Raw genomic sequence first — 21,682 nt, 5'->3', positions numbered from 1 at the left:
CTTGGGTTTCCGAGCCAGTATCACTATAGAAGTAGATTGCCCCATCTTCTGTCCAAGGAGTGGCTGGAGGGTTTGAACTGCCAGCCTTCTGGTTAGCAGTCAAGTACCTTAGGCACTAAGCTCTAGAGACTGCAATCAGGAGCTGTCCCCCTGAGCCAGAGGGGGGCGCCCGTCCACCTGCACAAGGACTGGGCCAAGTTCTTTAACGCTAGTAAACCCTTGGTTTCTGCCAAGTTCTACTTTTCCTGTTCCAAAGAGTGAGAAAAAGTTTAACAGTGTAAGTGATAAAACCCGATGAAGAAACTGGCAAGGCAGGGCTCTCTCCATGAAAACGCAGCTTCCTCTAGGGTTCCTTAGAGAAGCAGAGGCTGCCCTGAGAGGAACAGGGAGATGGGGGGAACACTGGTTACATGCAGCCTCCACAATTTCCAGCTCTTGAGTGCAAGACACCTAACTCGGGCCAAAAAAAACTATGCTTGGAGGAAAGGAAACAATTGCTAAGTTGCAACAAGCAGTTACCATATATGACTATGACTGATATGTATTACTTTATGCAATGCTCACCTCCATCCTAGAAGCAGATAACAGCACTGTTCTATTTTATATCACCACTCTGGTCCAAGCCATCATCTTTTGGATTACTGCAATTACTGGATTATTGCAACAGGCTCTCAGTTTTTGCCTTCATCCACTTCTGGACCTTCAGTTCCTTCTCAGCCAAAATACAAATCTAAGCAAGTTGCTCACATACTGGTTGGTCTTCCCTTAATTTTAAGATACAGGCATAAGCCTTGACATGACATAGAAAGCCCTATCTTGTTCTGGCTCTTCTCACTTCTGCAGCCTTATGCTGTATAGTCTCCAATCTCACTCTCAGGATTTCCTTCTGGTCAACAAATAGCCCATGCCCTGGTCTGTCCCAAGACCTCTGCACATACTGCTATGGATTTAACTGTGTCTCCCAAAAATGCGTGTCATAAATTCTAACCCCTATACCTGTGGTAATAAACCCTTTTGGGAACAGTTTGTTAGGATAATTTAATTAGTAAGTATTAGTGTAAGGTGAGGGAGCTCTGATAGCATTAAGTGCTCTAAGGCACTTGACTGCTAACCAGAAGGCTGGCGGTTCAAACCCACCAGCCACTCCTCAGAAGAAAGGCTGGGCAATCTACTTCCATAGTGATACTGCTTCGGAAACCCAAGGAGGGGTCACTATGAGTCGGGTCCAATTCGATGGCACATAACCACAACAACAACAGTGTAAGGTGTGTCTTGAGTCAATCTCTTGAGTTATAAAGGAAGATTAAGGAAGTAAAGCTAGGGGAAGATGCCATACCACATGAGATCACCAACAAACCAAGGAACAAGAACTTTCTCCCAGAGCTGAAAGAGAAAGGCTTCCCCAAAAGCTGGCACCCTGATTTCAGACTTCTAGCCTCCTAAATCTCTGAGAAAAGGAATTTATTTGTGAAAGCCACCTACCTGTGGTTATTTCTGTTGTAGTAGCACTAGATAACTAACATACATTATCTAGTGCTCTCTGCTTGGAGGACTCTCTACCCCTTTCCCCCCCTATTCTGTGCCACCTATGTAATTCCTATAGAGCTCAATTCAAAGGTCATTTCTTTGGGAAGACCTTGCATATACTCCTACATCCACCCAGATTAAGTCCAATACTTACCAGTACATACCACCAAAAGATGTTGTGCCCTTTCCTAACAGGGTTTTGTCAGTTTGCAATTATGAATTTGTGTTTGGTCATCTGACTGATTGTTCTCTACATGGCCCTCTACTCTGCTCATCGCTATCCATGCCTAATAGAGAATGTGACTCAGAACATAGTCAGAAAAATACTGTCTGGGTTACTGTAATACAGCCCTCACAATACCAGTGCTTTACCTCTCTGGCCTCAGTTTTCTCACATGTAAAATGAAAATATTTACCTTGCAAAGTTGCTCTGAGGAACAAATCCATTACTCAGTGGATAAAAAGTACTGCCCACAAAGTGGGAAGCTCTGGTAGTATAGTGCCTAAGGCATTTGACTGCTAACCAGAAGGCTGGATGGAGGTTCAAACTCACCAGCCAGTCCTTGGAAGGAAGACTGCGTAATCTATTCTATAGAGTAATCACCTCAGAAACCCAAGGAGAGGTTGCTATGAGTCGAATCAGCTCAATGGCAAAGAGTTTGCTTTTGGTTTTTGGACCACAAAGTTACCAAGTTATGAGCGATTTTCAATAGAACAAATCATTAAGCAAATGTCACAGTCCCTGCTTTATTTTCATTTGGTCACACACACGCTCACACATTAAAAAAAAAAAAAAAGCCCACACACAACTCACAAAATACCAATTTATCACGAATTAGAAGGGTATAAACAAGGGGCTTTACAAGCTGAAAGACTATCCTAGCCTTCAGAGCAAAATACTACTAATCAACTATTGAAAATTCTTTTGTTCAAAACACAAAGGTGTTTTGTTTTTAATGGAATTTGATTTTTGTTTTGAAGTGTAAAAAAAAAAAAAGAAAAGAAAGATTTAGGAACAAAAACTAAGCTTCTTGTGCTGCCCAAGGCATGGCCGAACTTCTTGAAGACCTTTGGAAAATGTAGAGGCCAGTATTCCCACCCTCCCTGCCATCTGTGCAGGGGCCCTGGCCCACCCTGAGCTGATGGGCAAAGGCTAAAGAGCATCCAGGATGTGGTCAATCTTGGTAACCAGTTCCTGCCGTTTTCCTGAGATGAGCTTCTCATTCTCGATGTATGTATCTTTCTTAAGCTTGCCTGCCACCAGCCGCTCAGCTTCCACCGCCGATTTCAGCACCAGTTCCTTCACCTGGGCATCCAGCTTCTGCATTTCACTCACCTGGCCAAGGCAAGAGATCAGGAGTTGACAGTGGTAATCCCACCCCTACTCAGCAGAGCCTACCACCTCCCCTGCTGAAAGACCAGGGAGCTCCCATGGACCAGCCACAGATGCAGCAAAGAACATAGTGCCCCCTGGGCAGAGGTACAAGTGAAGTACAATAGAGGGGTTGGCTATGGAGGAAGACAGAATGGCTTCAAATGCCAGCCTCACTACTCACAAACTCTTTCCCCAGGCTCTGACCCTTACAAGCAAGTCCCTTCACCATCCCTGGTCTCATATGGAATAGGATTGTGAGGATTAAGTATGAAAATATATGAAACTATTTGGTATGGTGCCCTGACACACAGTAGGTATTTTTGAATGTTCCTTCTCTTCCCATTAGCTTGCCAAATTAGGTACAGAAATTCAGTTAAGCAAAATATCAACTGGGGCAGGGAGCAGGCTGAGAACTTTCTTAGGCACAATTCTTCAATATTCAACAGGTATTTAGTGAGCCATACTACTCGTGTTGGGCACATTCCAGGCTCCAGAAACATCAGTGAAGACTAATACAGTACCATGCCCTTATGAAGATGACATTCTAGTGGGGAGGACAGATAATACATACATAAGCAAATGAACAAATATAAGTTCCAACAGTCGTAGGTGTTAGAGTAAGAAGAGGGAATGCTGGAGAGTAGTGTAGTAGACAGGGTGGTCAGGGACTGAGGGGACCGTCTGAAAGGGGGTTCATCATCCTCACAGACAGCAATAACTCACACAACACATTCCAGGCAGGTTGCTAATCACTTTACATGCACTAATTCATTTCCCATTCATAACCACTATGAGATAAGTATTCATAACATTTTACAGATAAGGAAACTAAGACATGGTTAGGAAACTTGTACAGGTTTACTAAAGTCTATCAGAGCCTGAATTCAAATCCATGATTCTGAAAGTCTGTTTTCTTACCGGGCCACGAGCAGCCTGGGGCCTTGTCCAATCTGGCCTCCGAAAAGAGGAAGCAGCTATTCTGAATATCAGCCATGTAGACAAACAGTGCTGTAAAGGCTGGCAGAGCTTTCTCCAAACTCTCTTGTTCTACCACAAAAGTTGGCACCACACAACAAGTCTAAAACTGTAAGGTATCTCACTCCACAAACTAGCAAGTAAGCAAGCAAGCTGCCCAGTGTCTGACCTAAACAGAACAGTGATGTACTGCTCTAGTCATACCATCTTCGGGCACAATCCCCAAAAGTGAAGGCAACAAACTAAGTGACACAGTGATGGCAGACACTTACTTTGTCACAAAGGTCAGACCCCTCCGTCTTCAGCCTGGACTGGAGCAGTGCGATTTCACTAGTCAAGGCCTTATGTTCCATCTCCAGGCTCTTCTTGCCACTGTTGAGAGTAGAGACATCCCGGGATTGCTTGTACCTATTAACAGTCTCATCAAAGTGACGGTAGAGACCTATTCTCTTGTTGACCAGGGTCAGGACCTGCTCTGTGATGCAGGCCACCTTCATCCTGGCTTCAGCAGCCGGATCCTGGAGGAGAAAGAGACGCCATGTGTGACAACATCCAGGTTTGAACACACTCCAGCCTTCACCTCCCAAATAGCACCCACCACTATCAGCTATCCAAGCAAAATAAGCCATCTTCTTGATAAATCAAGAGAATCAACCTTTGCTGATATTTAATCTGGACCAAGTCCAGCACTGGACAAGACTAAGGAAACAAAGATGAAGCAGACATTCAATTCACAGTCCACTGCAGCAAACAGATAATATGCGAGAAATGATGATAATGTAGGGTAAGGCAAGGTGCTGAGGAAAGAAAAATTCCAGCTCAGGTCAGGGAAGGCTTCAAGAAGGTTTTAGTATATCTCTCCTTCATAGAACCTCCCAGAGTGTCTCAGGGCCTAAGGGATAAAGCCCAAGCCCCTTATCTTGCCACTCACAGATCTTTGGTTAAGGTTCTACATACGTTCAATTATCATCTCTCACCATCAATCTACTTCAGAAGTCCTAACTTGGTGGCTCAAAGGCTGAAACAGGTCTTGGTATTTTTTTCCTCAACACATTGCCAAAGCTTCAAAAAGAAATTTATAGATAGGAGATTAGTTGAATAAATGATGGAATACCTATACAACAGACCACTCTGCAGCTATAAAAAATCATGAGGAAGATCTCTGTGAATTGATATGAGTGATTTCCAGGATATATTTGTTAAGTGAAAAGAGCACAGTACAAAAAACATGTACAGTTGCTACCTTTGTATGAAACAGAAGAGTGAATAAGAAATTTAAGTATCTGCTTATTTTTGCAAAAAAGGAAAAATCAGGAAGGATATTGAGGATTGATGAAGTTAATTATCCACAGACCACGAATGGGAAAGGGTGGAGGGAATGGTACCATCTTAAGAGTCCTGAATTAAAATCTTGTTAATGTTTTACATATTTTTAACCAAAATAAAATACTAACAAAGATGGAGGGAGTAACTAGAATAAAATTCAAATAGAAACAAATAAACCATTATCTTTCAAATGAAAAGATACACAAGAAAAAAAAATAAGAACTAATCTAAGCACCTTGGGAACACAGTACTTTGACAATACACTCTACATCTAAAGACAGAAAAACCTGCAAACAAATACTTTGAGGGACTGAGTTACGGAGCTCATGGGCTCAAGACCACAGTCATGGGGGACATCAAGCTCAACTGGCATAACACACTATACAAAAACATTGTTCTACGTTCTTCTTTGGGAGCTCTGGTAGTGTAGTACCTAAGGCACTTGACTGCTAATCAGAAGGCTGGCCGTTCAAACCCACTAGCCACTCCTCGGAAAGAAGATGGGGCAATTTACTTCCGTAGTAATACCACCTCGGAAGGAGGGGTCGCAATGCGTCGGGTCCGACTCGACGGCACATAACAACAACAACGTTCTTCTTTGATGAGTAGTATCTGGGATCTTAAAAGTTTACAAGTGGCCATCTAGATGCACAATTGGTCTGTCCTTGCCCAGAGCAAAGAAGAATGAAGAAAAAACCAAAGGCACATGGAAACAATTAATCCAAGAGATTGGAGACCATGTGATCCTCAGCCTATAAGACCATGGAACCAGAAGAACTAGATGGGGCCCAGCGACCACTGTCAACCACTCAGAGGGGGATCAGTACAGGAGATCCTGGATAGAGTGGGACAACAATGTGGAACTAAACTCAAAATTAAAAAAAAAGACCAGGTCTGCTGGTCTAATAGAGCCTGGTGAGACACCTGAGACTATGGCCTTTGTTACCCTTCAGGTGTAGAACTGAACTCACTCCTATGGCTTCCAGCCAAATAACAGACAGGCATATGGGGTGATCATTTACATCAGGTAGTGCCTAAGGCATTTAACTGCTAACCAGAAGCCTGGCAGTTCAAACCCACCAAAGAAAGACTGGGCAATCTACTTCTGTAGAGATAATACCTTGGAAAGCAAAGGAAGGGTCACTATGAGTCAGATTAAACTCAACAGCAGGGAGTTTGGTTTTTGAGATACAACTCCTTGGAATGATCAATCGTGGGGGAAAAGAAGAGCAGTGTTTGCACAAGGAGACAGCTTGGGGAGTGGGGGTAGATGGGAAGGAAGGACACAGGGAAGAGGTAACTATGGGGAAGAAGTGGGAAGAGAACTGTTACAGCATGGGGAACTGCAGTCAATGTTATGAAACAAAGTATGTATGAACTACTGTATGGAAAATGAATTTGCTCTGCAAATTTTCACCCAAATCACAATAAAAATTTAAAAATTAAAAATAAAGCCTGCAAGCAACCATCTAAGAAGCAACAACTCCTCATCAAGAGCAAAGAGGAGTGAAGAAAATGAAAGACCCATGGGAACAATCAGTCCAAGGAACTAGTGGACCATATGAACCTCAGCTTACACAACCCTGAGACCAGAAGAACTAAATGGTGCCCAACTACCACTGTGAACCACTTAGAAAGGGATCAATGCCAGAGATCCTGGATACAATAGAAGAACAACATGAAACAAAATTCAAAATCCTAAAAAAACACAACGCTTACTGGTCTAACAGAGACAGGTGAAACCCCTGAGACATGGCCCCTAGTCATCCTTCAGGCTTGAACTGACCTCACCCCTGTGGCTTCCAGCCAAATAATAGGCCTATAAAGTGAACATTTACACAAGGTAGGTACGCCTCTTAGAACAATCATCCATGGATGATCAGAAGGGCAGCATTTGCACAGCGAGACAGCTCAGAAAGCAGGAATGCACAGGAGAGGACACAGGGAAAAGGTAACCACAAGAAGAAAGTGGGAAGAGAACTGTTACATTACAGGGACTGCAATCAATGTCATGAAATAAAATGTGTATGAAATGTTGAATGTAAAATGAATCTGCTTTGTAAACTTTCACCCAAATCACAATTTAAAGAAAAAAACCTAACTAGCTCCTATACTTCAAATAGGTAAAGGTCTTTAAAGACAAAGAGAGGCTGAAGAAATGTAACAGATTAAAGGAGACTAAAGAAACATGAGCGCTAAATGCAAGCTATGATCCTCAATTTCATTCTGGAGTTTGAAAAATAATTACTGTATATTATTATTGGGAAAACTGGCAAAATTTGAGTATGGATTACATGTTTGTTAACAGTATTACAGCAAAATGCATAAGCACTCCAAGGGCACGATGTCTCCAATCTACTTTCAAATGGTTCAACAATAATAATATATACATTTGTTGTTGTTGTTATGTGCCATTGAGTCGTCTCCGACCCACAGCGACCACTCCTTGGGTTTCCAAGGCAGTATCTCTACAGAATTAGATTGCCCAATCTTCCTTCCAAGGAGTGGCTAGTGGGTTTGAACCACCAACCTTCTGGTTAGCAGTCAAGTTGAGGCCAAATGTAACAATTGCTAAATCTATATAAAAGAAAATGAGTTATTCTTACTATTCTCACAAATTTTCTACTAATGTGGAAACTAAACAACCTCCCTTGTTCAGAGCATGGGCTTGATCAACACCTTTGCTCACACATACCCTGCTGCTTAAAGAGCCCTGGTGGCACAGTAGTTAAGTGCTTGGCTGCTAACCAAAAGACTGGCAGTTTGAACCCACCAACCACTCCTTGGGATAAAATATTTGGTGATCTGCTCCCATAAAGATTACAGCCTAGGCACTGAGACTATGTCCCCTAGCTGCCCTTCAGGTCTGGAACTCAACCCATGCCTGTGGCTTCCAGACAAACAATAGACAGGCATATGAGTTGAAGGTTTTCCTGAAGTAGATACACTCCTTGGAGAGAATGAGCATGGGAGAAAGAAGGGCTGCTTATGCACAGGGAGACAGCTCAAGGGGCAGGAGTGCATGGAGGGATGGACACAGGAAAGAGGTAACTATCAGGAGGAAATAGGAGGGGAGATGTTGCATTGTAGTAAACTGTGGTCAATGTCATGAGACAAAGTATACGTGAACTGCTGTATGGAAAGCATATTTGCTCTGTAAATTTTCACCCAAATCACAATTAAATAAATAAATAAGGATTACAGCCTAGGAAACACTATGGGGCAGTTTTACTCTGTCCTACAGGGTCACTATGAGTTGGAATCAACTCAATGGCATACAACAACCCTATTGTTTGAGCACACAACTACTCACAGGTCCTGCTGACACCCCTCTCTACTTCTCTATCAATAGCTGACTTTGGCTGAATGCCAGTCCCTAACTTTTCTGCCTGTCACTTCCTCAGAGCAGCCTTTTTGGCATCCTACCCACTAGGAGCTCTGGTAGCATAGTGGCTAAAGCACTTGACTGCTAACCAGAAGGCTGGTGGTTCAAACCCACCAGCCACTCCTCGGAAGGAAGGTTGGGCAATCCTACTTCCGTAGTGATAACTGCCTCGGAAACCCAAGGAGGGGTCGCTATGAGTCGGGGCCGACTCGACGGCACATAACAACAACAACAACAACCCACTAGCAAAAGCACACACTGTGTGCCCAAATGTGGAAAACAATTTGGTGGCTCCTGAAAAAGTTGAACACAGACTTCCAATAAGATGGAGGAATAGGCAGACAAACGACACAGACCTTCTTCAACAAAGAAAAGAAAAACCAATTGACACAGATACAGAAGATAATGCTGTAGCCCTGAGCTTTGAAAAGAACTATACAGAAGTGGATTAGGCACCAACTAATGGAAAAACCTGAATGAAAAGTGAGTACAGAGATGGTCAGAGCTGCAGACTATCAGCTACTCTGATGAGACCAACAGCCTGAATATTTCCAAGTGGTGTTGGGACCTGAGAACTTAATCAGCCCTGGTCACCAAGGGCTGCAGGGATGACTACACTGGGGCCTATGACTAGGAAGGGAAACAGCAAGGAGGGAGACAACCTGAGCTGTTGACTTTCTACTGTCCAGAGCCATTTATGGATATTTAAAGTGACCAAGGGTGCAGCCATTTTGAATGTTTACAAGCAGGAGCCATTTTGGATATTTAAAGTGACCAAGGCAGCCATTTTGAATCGTTACAAGTGGTACCACTTTGGATTTTAAAGTGACAGCATTCTCATTCGGATTCCAGGGACCTAAGAATAGGCTCTGTTTGCCAAGGTCAGCAGGGATATACGAGAGGCTGACAACAGGAAAGGAGACAGGTGGTGAGTGTTTAAGTGCTGTGAACTAGCGAACAGAGGAGCAAAGTAGCCTGCTTGCATAGATAACATACAAACAAAACGAAAATCATGGGCAAGTCACTCCAACATACACCACCAATTAAATATAAACACAAAAATGTCACACTGCCTCAGAGCCAACAGACCATCACAGTCCACACAAAGAAGCAAGATAAAGCACGAGAAAGAAGGGACCAGGATACAGACCCAAAACATATCCCTGAGGAAGATGCAGCATTGGAACTCCCTGATAAGAAATTCAAAAGAATTACATTTAGGCATATTAAAAGGACTAAGAGACAGATCAAGGAAAACACAGACAAAACCCTAGAAGAATTTCAGAAGAAAATACAAGAACAAAATGACAAAAAAAATGAAAAATTGGAAATTACTCCAAATCCACAGAGAGAAATCCAGAAGATTAATACTAAATTGTCAGAAATAGATAAGACATTGTAAGGGCAAAGGAGTAGAATTGATCAACGGAAGACAGAATTAATGGGGTTGAAGACAAATACCTGAATACTTCTTGGGAAAGGGATCAATCAGAAAAAAGATCAAAACAAAATGAAGCAAGCCTAAGGTTCATGTGGGATACCATCAAAAGGAATAACCTACGTGTCATCAGAATTCCAGAACAGGAAGAGACAAATAAAACCAGAGAGAAAATTGTCAAAGATTTGTTGGAAGAGAATTTCCCTGGTATGATGAAAAATGACAATATATCCATTCAGAATTCCAACAAACCCCAAACAGGATAGACCCCAAAAGAAAATCACCCAGACATATCATCTCAAACTCACCAAAACCAAAGACAACGAAAGAATCATGAGAGCAGTGTGGGAAAAACGAAAAGCTACCTACCAGTGGCAAACAATAAGACAAAGCTCAGATTTCTTGACAGAAACCATGCAGGCAAGAAGACAATGAGATAGTATATATAAGACACTAAAATAGAAAAATTTCCAACCAAGAATTATGTACCCAGCAAAATTGTCCCTCAAATATGATGGTGAAATCAGGACATTTCCAGATAAGCAGAAATTAAGGGAATTTGTTAAAACCAGACCAACCTTACAAGAGATACTACAGGGTGCCCTTGGGACAGAGAAGCAACAACAGCTAACAACAAATGATCATTAAAACACATGATAGATATAACCCAGACACCAACCCAGCTATGGAAGTTGTTGTTCTTGTTGTTGTTGTTGTTGTTTGCCGTTGAGTCAGCCCCGACTCATAGCGACCCCTCCTTGGGTTTCCGAGGCAGTATCACTACGGAAGTAGGATTGCCCAACCTTCCTTCCGAGGAGTGGCTGGTGGGTTTGAACCGCCAGCCTCCTGGTGAGCAGTCAAGTGCCTTAGCCACTATGCTATGGAAGTATCCAAAGTAAATAAGCCTACAAGACTATAAACAGGGAACCAGAAACATCAATTGACAAATGAGGACAACTACAAACCAAAGAGAGGGAAAAGACTGTCGTTACAGAACTTCTATATGGTAGGAAAGTCGAGACAACTACAAGATAGAATGGACTGTTCTAAACTTGGGAAAAAAACTATAAATCAGAGGGTAACCTCTAAGAAAAATTATAAACCTTCACATCAAAAAAGAGGACCAGCATAAATATTCAGCAAATACTAAAACAATAGAAGTGAAGGAAGTGATAACATGATTCATGAACAAAACAAGCTCAGCATAGAAAATTATATGGAACAAAGAAATCAGTACCACAAAAAAAGCACATAACAAAAATGACAATGACAAATTCATACTGCTGATAATTACATATATGGCAAAGGACTTATCTCTAAGATTTACAGCAGAAGAGTGAATGACCAAACTATGGTACATACACATAATGGAATGCTATGCAGCACTAAAGAATAATGTAGAGTCTGAAAAACACTGCATAATATGGAAGAACTTGGAGGACATTATGCTGAGTGAAATAAGTCAATTAACAGAAGGACAAATATAGTATTTTTTCGTTGTTGTGGAGAGTCAAGGAAAGGTTTATATATAGAGGGAAACTTTCTTTGTTGGTTGCCAGGGGTGGGAAGGGATGGGAGGGAACGCTACAAAAAAAAGAAAAAAAAAAGTTGAACACAGAACTATTATAAGGCCCAGGAATTCCACTCCTACATACACACCCAAAAGATGTAAAAGCAGCATGTGAACAGACACATGTACACTAATGTTCACTGCAGTACCATTCATAAAAGGCAAAAGGTGGAAACAACCGAAAGGTCCACCAACAGATGAATGGATAAACAAAATGTGGTACAACTACACAATGAACACTATTCAGCCATAAAAAGGAATGAGGTCTTGGTGCACGCCACAACACAGATGAACCTTGAGGATATTATGCTGAGCAAAATAAGTCAGACACCAAAGGAAAAATACTACATGATATCACTTATATGAAATGAGCGAATACACAGAAACCAAAAATAATTGGTGGTCACCAGGGGCAGGAGAGGAGAAAGAGTGGGTTTTTATTTGGAAAGTATGTAAAGGATGATGGGACAATCTGCAAAAAGAGAGTGAAAATAAGTATATAACTTGAAGAACATAATCAATGTTACTGAAGTGTACACGTAGAAGATGATGAAATGTTGTATGTGTTGTTGTGTATATACTAAATAAACAGATGTTACTATTTGCTGTTATGTGCTATTGAGTCAGACTCGACTCATAGCAACCCCTCCTTGGGTTTCCGAGGCAGTTATCACTATGGAAGTAGATTGCCCAATGCCCCTCCAAGGGGTGGCTGGTGGATATGAACTGCCAGCCTTCCGGTTAGCAGTCAAGTGCCTTAGGCACTACGTTACCAGTGCTCCTTGAATAAACAGATAAATAAATAAAAATTTTAAAAAGCACACACTGTGCCTACTGCTTGTTGTTCTGCCAGTACTTGACCACCAGTAGCAACCTGCCAGACTGTATGATGGTAACCTACCTCCTCTTGTCTCACTCACCAAACTACTGCCTAGCACAGGGTGTGGTACAGAAAACAGTAAGGGGAGACAAAGAGTATGGCCTGAAAACACCTAGGGAAGACAAGAAGCCATGGAGTCAGCCAATCAGGGAAAAGAGTTGGGAGGAGGGAAAGACTCCTGACCAGGCCAAACTAAGGTTTCTGCTCAACTCTGAGATAGTCTCCTCTCAAGGAGTTACTACAGAGAGAAGGGAGAGGGGCTGCTGGTGTAAGTACTACAGGGAGCTTTCCACCTCAAAGTTCAGCTAAATAATAAGGACCAAAAGTCCACAAATCTTTTTGTTTTTCCTATCTTAACTAAGCACCCAAGTATGCCTCCAAAGCCCAAACAAGACTGGAAGGAGACTTAATATCACATGTTCTCTGATCACACCAACTAAACCACAGCATCTTTACAGCAAGGATGAGCAGAGGCTATAGCCAGAGAGGAGTTTTCTGGGTGACAGAGTTCTTCTGCCTTGTGCTTATCATGAGGAACAATGGTTCTCAGTAAAGCTAGTAAAACTTATTATCGAACAGGGCAAAATGACTAGCCAATAAGAGCAGGAAGAAAACCAAGAGGTACAGTACCTTTGTGATGGAAAAGTCCAGCCTGACGTAGATGATAACAGTGAAGAACAAGATGTAGAAAGCCGCCACCACCAACAAGGGCTCCTGCAGCATGAGGACCTTATTGAATGTGTAGTGGACCTGGGAGGGGAACCAGGAAGACAGGTTTTTATAGATCTCTGTAGGCACAGAAACCTGGGGGCAAAAGGAGCCTTACTAGGTCTAGATTCAGCCAATTTGGCCAAACCACAAAAAATTCCTTCCTGGTGCCTGCTGCCCCACCGCTACCCTTAGAGATGGTTATGAGTTCATATCACTCCCACTCCAAGGACCCATTCTCTAAGGAGGGAGGCACAGAAGGCAGAACAGCAGAACCACTTACCACAATGTCCTGAATGTGTTGTTCTACCAAATTTTTCTTGTACGCAACAATCACAGGGCGGCCAAATGTATCCAGATAGGTATAGTGCAGCTCATCTGGGGCCCGGCTGATTTCATAGGGACTATCAACCTGGATGTTCCTGGGGGCAGATGGAAAGCAAATATGGCTTCAGATAGATTGCACTGGCAAACTTAAGTACAAACCAAAAACCAAACCAAACTCACTGCCGTTGTGTTAGATCCAACCCATAGCAACCCCTCCTCCTTGGGTTTCTGAGGCAGTAACACTATGGAAGTAGACTGTCCAACCTTCCTTCCAAGGAGTGGCTGGTGGGTTTGAACTGCCAGCCTTCTGGTCAGCAGTCAAATGCCTTAGGCACTACGACACCAGAGCTCCTTCAAACTAAGTATAGGGCTGGAGATTTCTAAGGATGAGGGAACCTTTCAAGGTCACTAAGTTCACATTCCTTCACTCTGCCCCCACCTCTTCTGGCAACAGGGAACACTGCCTTCTAAGACAACTGATCCACTGTTACAAAGCCTGAGTATTACAGCCTTCTTCTGTTGAGGCCACAACTGCTTCCCTGTATCCTCTACTCATATGTGCTCAAAAGGACTCGTTCTATGTCTTTGAGTCACACAGCTACCACGTGCATTCTACCAAAGGATAGCCTCTTGAGGACTTTAAGAGGTCCCTCATGAGTTATTCCAAATATTCTTTCTTATCATATGACTAAAAACTTCTTACAGGATATAGTGGATATGTACTGTTTTTGTCTGTCCAGACCCATTCTCCCTTCTCCTACTAAACAGCACACCCTAACTTTGCTTCAAGCAACTACCCTTAACACATGAATGTCCTCCAAAGAAAAAATAATCAAGGCACCTTTCCTTCAGGTGATCAGAGTGAACATGTGACCCAAGAGAGGCTAAGGAGATGTTCCACCTTTAGAATGAATCTAGAGAAAAGTGACACAAAGACTGAAAACAGATATTGTTCCCTCATCCCAAGGGCAAGTACCCAATGAGTGTCTGTCAGTTTCTGCCACAAAGACTCTTAACATGTTCTGCTCTATTCTTCTCATTTTATGAGATATCTCTTATCTTTTCAACATATTCCTTTTTGGTTAAATAGGCCAGACAGTTCTACTGTTTGACCATGGAACCTTAACCCACCATCCTACCTAGCTGGCATCTTTCTTAAGCACAGCACATCAAGAATGGTCTGGTAAGAATAATAACCATTGTTCTTTCTTTTATGATTTTGCATTCTGTCTCATACATCATACCTCAACAGATTAAGGCCACCATCTGGCCTAACAAGGTACCTCTGGATACCAACCCAACACCCCAACTTTGGCTATCACTTAACAGCACTGTGTTTTCAGAAGGTTTCATAAATAAATGTGGTACTCAAATTTAAGTCTAACTTTTCTGCGATGTCCCCACAGGCTTTTGCATCAAAACTATGTCTTGAGCACCTATGCTGTGCCCCACAGCACAGCCTCCCCTTAGTGTGGGAAAATGGGTTGCAGAGGAAAGGAGTGGTCATACTTACTTGGCCCCTTCAGGCAAGATGATCTTCACAGTTAGAGAATCTATCACTTGCTCATCAAACACATGGTCCACAAACCTCATCTTCAATGCATACTGGTCACCTGAAGGATCAAGCAATCAGAAAACATAATGTGAAAAACATAAAAAATGAGACAGGAGGCCAACAGATGTGGGGAGTAAAGAGTTGCTATCTAAAGTCCATGGACAAGGAGACTGTAGGAAGACAGAGAGGTGGGGCAGCATAAATCTGGAATCTTCCCTAATTGCCACATAAAAAGGCAGAACTACTAATGAACAAAATCAAAAGCCCAAGGGCCAAATTTACAACAAAACTAGGTAACAAGTTTCCCACAGTGGAAAAGAAAGAGACATGACACCAACAGAAATAAGGCCTGCACATTATCAGTATCTGAGAAAGCAGAAGGAAGTAATGGGGTGATGAATGGACCATGGATTGGAGAACAGAGAACCCCAAAACAAACAACAGGTATTCATTAGAAAGCATGGCAAGCCAATTTGAGAAAAGCAGCTGAAACTCAGAAGAATTTCCTCTCCTCCCATAGCAGAAGAGGAAAACAGTCCCACAGAATGTCTGTTCAGTGTAGAACAATCTACTTCCTAAAAATTTTGAATAGCCACCAGCTATTCACCTGCCCTTCCACAACAGTGCCTTCCACACAAGGAAAAACTGGTGGAACAGAATCAAAATTGAGCGCACCAGGAGCAAAGTTACAGAAAAGTACAAAGGTACCCTTCCCTCTTACAGTAAGTTATATAAGCAAAACATTATTAAAATAAAGAAAGAGAGCGAGAACATTTCTAGAGAATATGAGAATGTACAGAAAAATATGCCCATAAAGCCAATCAGAACAGTTACCCACTACAATCCTCATTTTACTGCACTTTACAGATAATTGTATTTTTTAAAGATTGAAGGTTTGTGGCAACCCTGTGTCCAGGAAGACTACTGGTGCCATTTTTCCAACAGCATGTGCTCACTTCACATTTCTGTGTCACATTTTGTAATATTTTAAACTTTCACAATACTATTATACACTTAATAGACTAAATATAATGTAAACATAATTTTCATATGTACTGGAAATCCAAGGGAGCTCTGGTAGCATAGTGGCTAAGACACTTGCCTGCTAACCAGACAGCTGGCGGTTCAAACCCACCAGCCACTCCTCGGAAGGAAGGTTGGGCAATCCTACTTCTGTAGTGATACTGCCTCGGAAACCCAAGGAGGGGTCGCTATGAGTCAGGGCCGACTCGACGGCACATAACAACAACAACAACAACTGGAAATCCAAAAATGTGTGTGACTCGCTTTATTGCAATATTCAATTGATTGTAGTGGTCTAGAAACAAACTTGCAGTATCTGAGTTATACTTATATTTCAGAAAAAGTTCAAAGATATTAAGAACATGGTGTAAGTTCATGAAAAAAACACTATAAACTAGAATTAGAAAAATTCAGAAAAGTGACAGAAAAAATTAATTAGAAATAAGAGAAAATTATAGAAATGACAGCTAATTAATAAAGCAAAAAAGGATATAAGATTGAATAAACACAACAAATAATGGCCTTAGGAGAAAAAGATAGTAAAAAGAAGAAAAGTGCCAAATATTGAAGACAGGCAAAGATCCAACTGAGAAATAACAGGAGTCCCAGTCCCCAAGGGAAAAAATTTTCCAAAAGATTTGAAACTAAAAGTTGAAAGAACATGTTATATACCCAAGAACAGCAACCTAGAACAACTTTTGCCACAAAATATTTTAGTAAAAGTGTTAGAAAAAAATCCCTTTTAGCATCTAAGTAAAAAGAAAAAGTTAAAAGCACATCTGTTATCAATGCACAGTAAGTTAACCAAAATCCCTATAGGTTACTATCACATAATAGTATGAATTCATAAACATTTCATATATAGCTATAATATATACATAACTCTGCCTACTGAAAAGGGTCTAGAAATTTACCAACCCAAGAGCAAGTAGCATGCCTAGTTCTCAGATCATGACCTTAAAACACGATTTCCCACTAAAAGGACTTCCTGGAGAAATGACTGATTCCAGTCTGGGGCAGGAAATAGACAAGGTGAGTCAAGAATGTCTTTTCTTAATATAGCAAGAAAGAGTAGTAGGGCCATGTCAAAAAGATTAAAAAACTTACTTGACTAAAGATGAGGAAAACCTGAGCATCAATTACGGTAATAAATGCAAAGGATGAAACCCATAAAATGTTTAATCAATAAGTATATTATGACTGAGAAACCAAAATAATTGGTCATCTAATAAGTAAAAGGAAAATATTAAGTATTTATCCTGCCTTTCCTATATGAACTACAACAATGGGAAACCAAACCACAGATGAGGTAAATTGTATCCTTAAAATTCTACCTAATAAACGAAATTATTAGACCAGCATTTGCAATCCTCAGAAGAGTATTAAATTTAGGCATTGTGCATCAACTGGTGCTCACATTACAAAAGCAATAACCAAACACTGCATATGCCTTCTAATGAAAGAACACATCTTCATCATCTCAAGTTTCGTAAAGAGATCAAACTTGAATCCGACCAAGTCTCCACAGTCAACTGTCAATTTTTAAGAAACACAAAGGACAGAGGAACCTGCTGAATTGCACCTCAAGTCAGCAATCAATAAAACCTAGACTGCAAGTTATTCTACAAGAGGTTCAAGTTCTTGAACAGATAAACTGTGAGGAAAACAGATGGAGAAAGAACCTGTAGATTAACAAGGACTGAAAAGACAAATGTTTGAAAGAGGCAAAACTATATTATCTAGAAATATATATATGGGTGATAAAATAAAACTATGAAGAAATTCAAGGAAGTGATTGCTAAAAGTCAAGGTGGTGATTATTTCTGAAGGGAAAGAAGAGGCACATGGAGGGTTTGTTAAGTAGCTGGCAAATTTCTATTTCTTGACCTGCATAATGGCTACAAGGTGTTTCTCTTTTAATAATTCATGAGCTACAAATGTTTTATGTGGTTTTCTGTATTTTATTTACAATATTGTAACACTATACTATTTTACAATAAAAAAGTTTTAAAAATATTCATTCTGGGTGTGTCTATAAAGTGTTACTTATTATTCTCTGAATATATATTTTTTAAATATCTCAAATTAAAAACTATTTTAAAAAATTTAAGTAGTTCTATATGATGACAGATGTGGGCATAAGATTTTTACTGTACTGCCTGAATTTATTACCATATGTAAATATTACTTGTGCAATGATGATTTGTACCCACTCATGAGAAGATGTTCCTGATATCCCAGCCTTTCTAAGAATTATAAGAGAATACTCTTTCCCCATCTAGAAGGATTCTATTGAAGACTGACCCAAATTATAGAGGTACTCATAGCTTGGAAGGTTGTAGCCAACAATATAATGGGTCTTCCATCCACCAAAGAGAGGGAAGCGAGGCCGGATTTCCATCTCCACAGAGTCATCCAAAATAAGGAGGTGGCTGGTGGAAACATTGCCAATTTCATCCCGGTAATAAACATCCTGGGCAGCAGCAGGGAGGATGGTCTGCAAGAGAGTTGACATACCCTTCTGAAGACTCTAGGAACCTAGTCTGAAGAAATTATTCCAAACACAGAAAAGGCTTTCTGCATCAATACACTCATCATGGCATTATTTAATTTAAAAAGAACCCACACTGTTAACAGTCTAAAAAAGTAACTTTTTCCCCATAAGGTTTCAAAATTTCTAGAAAGGACATCTTCATCTCAATCAAGGCTGGTAAATAGCCAAATTCTTCTATATAGTAAATAATCTCAGTAAAGAATCTCAAATATATTTGTGAATACTAAGGACTTACTAAGAAGGTAAAAATTAATCTATTTTGCAGAAAGGAAAACTAAAAATGGGAGAAAATAATCAAGTTATTTAATGGTAAGTTGACAGCAGTGAGTTTGGTTTTTTTGGTTAATATTCTTTACTCCAAATATGTAAGCATGTTCTGATAACTAGGAAAGGAAGGGATGCAATACCTTTGTTCACATAAACAATGTTTACAAGATACCATTTATAAGACAAAAAATTTACAGAACTATATATACAATATGATTAAATATTTTTTAATGACAAGCATTATAAAAGATAAGTAAATATATTAAAATGTCAGCAACACTAGTGTTTGGGTGTAGTACTATGGGTATGTTTTTTTTTCTTCCCTATTACGCAAATTCTCTTTAAAATACACGGCCTTGCATACCCATGTCAGCATTATTCACAATAGCAAAAAAGGTAAAAACAACCTAAGTGCCCATCAACAGATGAATGATACACAAACTATGGTACATACACACAACAGAATACTACTCAGTGTTAAAGAGTAACGATGAATCTGCAAAACACCTCATAACGTGGATGAATCTAGAGGATATTATGCTGAGTGAAATCAGTCAATCACAAAAGGACAAATATGCTAGACTACTACTGTAAAAAGTCAAGAAAAGGTTTACACACAGAAAGAAACATTCTTTGAAGGCTACCCGGAGAGGGGAGAAGGGTAAATTACCAAATAGAGAATAGATACATATTAACTTGGGTGAAGGAAAAGACAATATAGAGTAAGGGGCAAAAAGAAACTCACAGCCGTCAAGTCAGATCCAACTCACAGCCACCCCTCCTTGGGTTTCTGAGGCAGTATCACTACAGAAGTAGATTGCCTAATCTTCCTTCCAAGGAGTGGCTGGTGGGTTTGAACTGCCAGCCTTCTGGTTAGCAGTCAAGTGCCTTATCCACTATGCTACCAGACACATATTAACTTGGGTGAAAGGAAAGGCAATATACAATAAGGGGGAGGTCAGCACAAAATGATCAAGGCAGAGGAAGATACTGGGAGGAACACAAGTGTTAAAGGCAACAAAGGTAAATACTATCACATATGTAATCCTGCAATGACAGTAACAATAAAAATAATTTATGAATGGATATATAGATAAACATGCAAGCTGAACAGGTATGGGAAGGCAATTGAGACCACACCCATGAATATATATAGGTTTGCCAGAGAGTTTTTCTATATATGTATCTGTATGTACAGCAAATATATATGTGAATAAAGTAGAGCATTCAGGGGGCAAAGTTATGAAAACTTCTTAGCCATAACCAGATACCTCGAGGGAATGAACTGCTGGGCCTGAGAGCTCAAGACCATAGTCTTGGGGTTCATCAAGGTCAATTGGCATAACACTAAGACAATGTTCTACATCCTACTTTGTTGAGTAATATCCGGGGTCTTAAAAGCTTGTGAGCAGTCATCCAGAGTGCAACTATTAGTCTTTCCTTGTCTGGAACAAAGAAGAGTGAAGAAAAATCAAAGACTCAGGATATAATTAGTCCAAAGAACTAATGGACTACATGAACCCCAGCCTCCATGACCATGAGACCAGAAGAAACAGCTGGTGCCCGGCTATCACTGCTGACTTCTCTGAAAGGAATCTTAAGAAGAGGTCCTGGAAGAATGGGAGAAAAATGTGGAACAAAACTCAAAAACATAAAAAAAAAACAGGCTTACTGTTCAGACAGAGACTGGTAGAACCCCTGAGACTATGATCCTTAAACACTTGTCAAGCAACTCACCCCTGTAGCTCAACTCACAGCTAAACAATTGGCCTATAAGGTGAAAAGTAACACCAGGTAGGTAGGCACTCCCTAGAACATTCAAGTATATGATATCAAAAGGGCAGCATCTGCCCAGGGATAAAGCTCAGAAGGCAGGAAGGACTAGGAAACAAGGACAAACAGAAATGGTAAACACAGGGAGGAAGTGGGAAGAGTGCTGTTACATTGTGGGGATTGCAATCAATGTCACCAAACAAAATGCGTACAAATTGTTAAATGGAAAACCATTTTGCTCTGTAAATTTCCACCCAGATAAAAATACATTATTAAAAAGAAAAAATAATAAAATACATGGCTACTTTATATACCCCTAAATAAACAGAATTTTTTTCTTTTAAAGATTCTTCCTGTTCGGTTTCTAACCCTCCACTACTTGATTATCAGTCAATCCCAAACAACTGTCTACATAGTTAGCTGGTGCAGTGTAGTAAATTACAGGTGGCTTCTCTAGCCATAAGTCTTTGTAAACCTGCAGTAGTTCAGTTTGTGTGTCAACTTGGCTCAGCTTGGTTGAGTGGCTGGGCAGCTGGATGTAGTATTTCCCATGATGAGACTGGTAATCATCTTCATGGTAGAATCCTGGGAGCAGCTGAGTAGCTGCCTTAGGGAATGTGATCTGCTTCCTATATATAAGCAGAAGCCTTGCGGAATGGTCTCTAGCTTATGGCACGCTTGGACCCTGCATGCAGCCGTGTCATTGTTCAGCAGCCTGCCATGCTTTGCCGACCTTGGGACTTAAAATGGACTTAAAGTAATGGCCTGCTGTGTGGGTTGGTAACATCGGGATTGTGTCTTTTTACTTGTCAATCTTGGGTTTGTAAGCATCAGCAGCCAGCAACTGAGTGAAGAAAAGCCTCTAACTTCAGTGGGCCAGGAGCAAGAGGCAGAGCTGCAACCCAAGGTTGAGGGGCTTTCACCCAGCCCCTAGAGCCTGGCACTTTGAACCTGGACTTAAAGCCTCCAAATTGTAAGAATAAACTTCTGTTTGTTAAG

At 40.9% G+C, this 21,682-nt stretch overlaps 1 protein-coding gene across 1 annotated transcript in view; it reads right to left on the bottom strand.

The window, feature by feature from the left end:
• Positions 1–2,680: 2,680 nt before the first annotated feature.
• Positions 2,681–21,682, bottom strand: part of RPN1 (ribophorin I) — a 45,264-nt gene continuing 26,262 nt past the window's right edge. Inside the window, exons 5-10 of the mRNA XM_007950639.2 lie at positions 18,394–18,586; positions 15,025–15,124; positions 13,468–13,606; positions 13,107–13,226; positions 4,150–4,395; positions 2,681–2,863 (exon numbers count right to left, since the gene is read on the bottom strand). Coding sequence (XP_007948830.1) covers positions 2,681–2,863; positions 4,150–4,395; positions 13,107–13,226; positions 13,468–13,606; positions 15,025–15,124; positions 18,394–18,586 — 981 coding nt within the window. The remainder of the gene's footprint in view (positions 2,864–4,149; positions 4,396–13,106; positions 13,227–13,467; positions 13,607–15,024; positions 15,125–18,393; positions 18,587–21,682) is intronic.

This window comes from Orycteropus afer, unplaced genomic scaffold, assembly GCF_000298275.1.
Source record: "Orycteropus afer afer isolate SDZICR_OR568_19922 unplaced genomic scaffold, OryAfe1.0 scaffold00283, whole genome shotgun sequence".
Classification (NCBI taxonomy): Eukaryota; Metazoa; Chordata; class Mammalia; order Tubulidentata; family Orycteropodidae; genus Orycteropus; species Orycteropus afer.
This window is presented reverse-complemented; position numbering and strand designations above follow the sequence as displayed.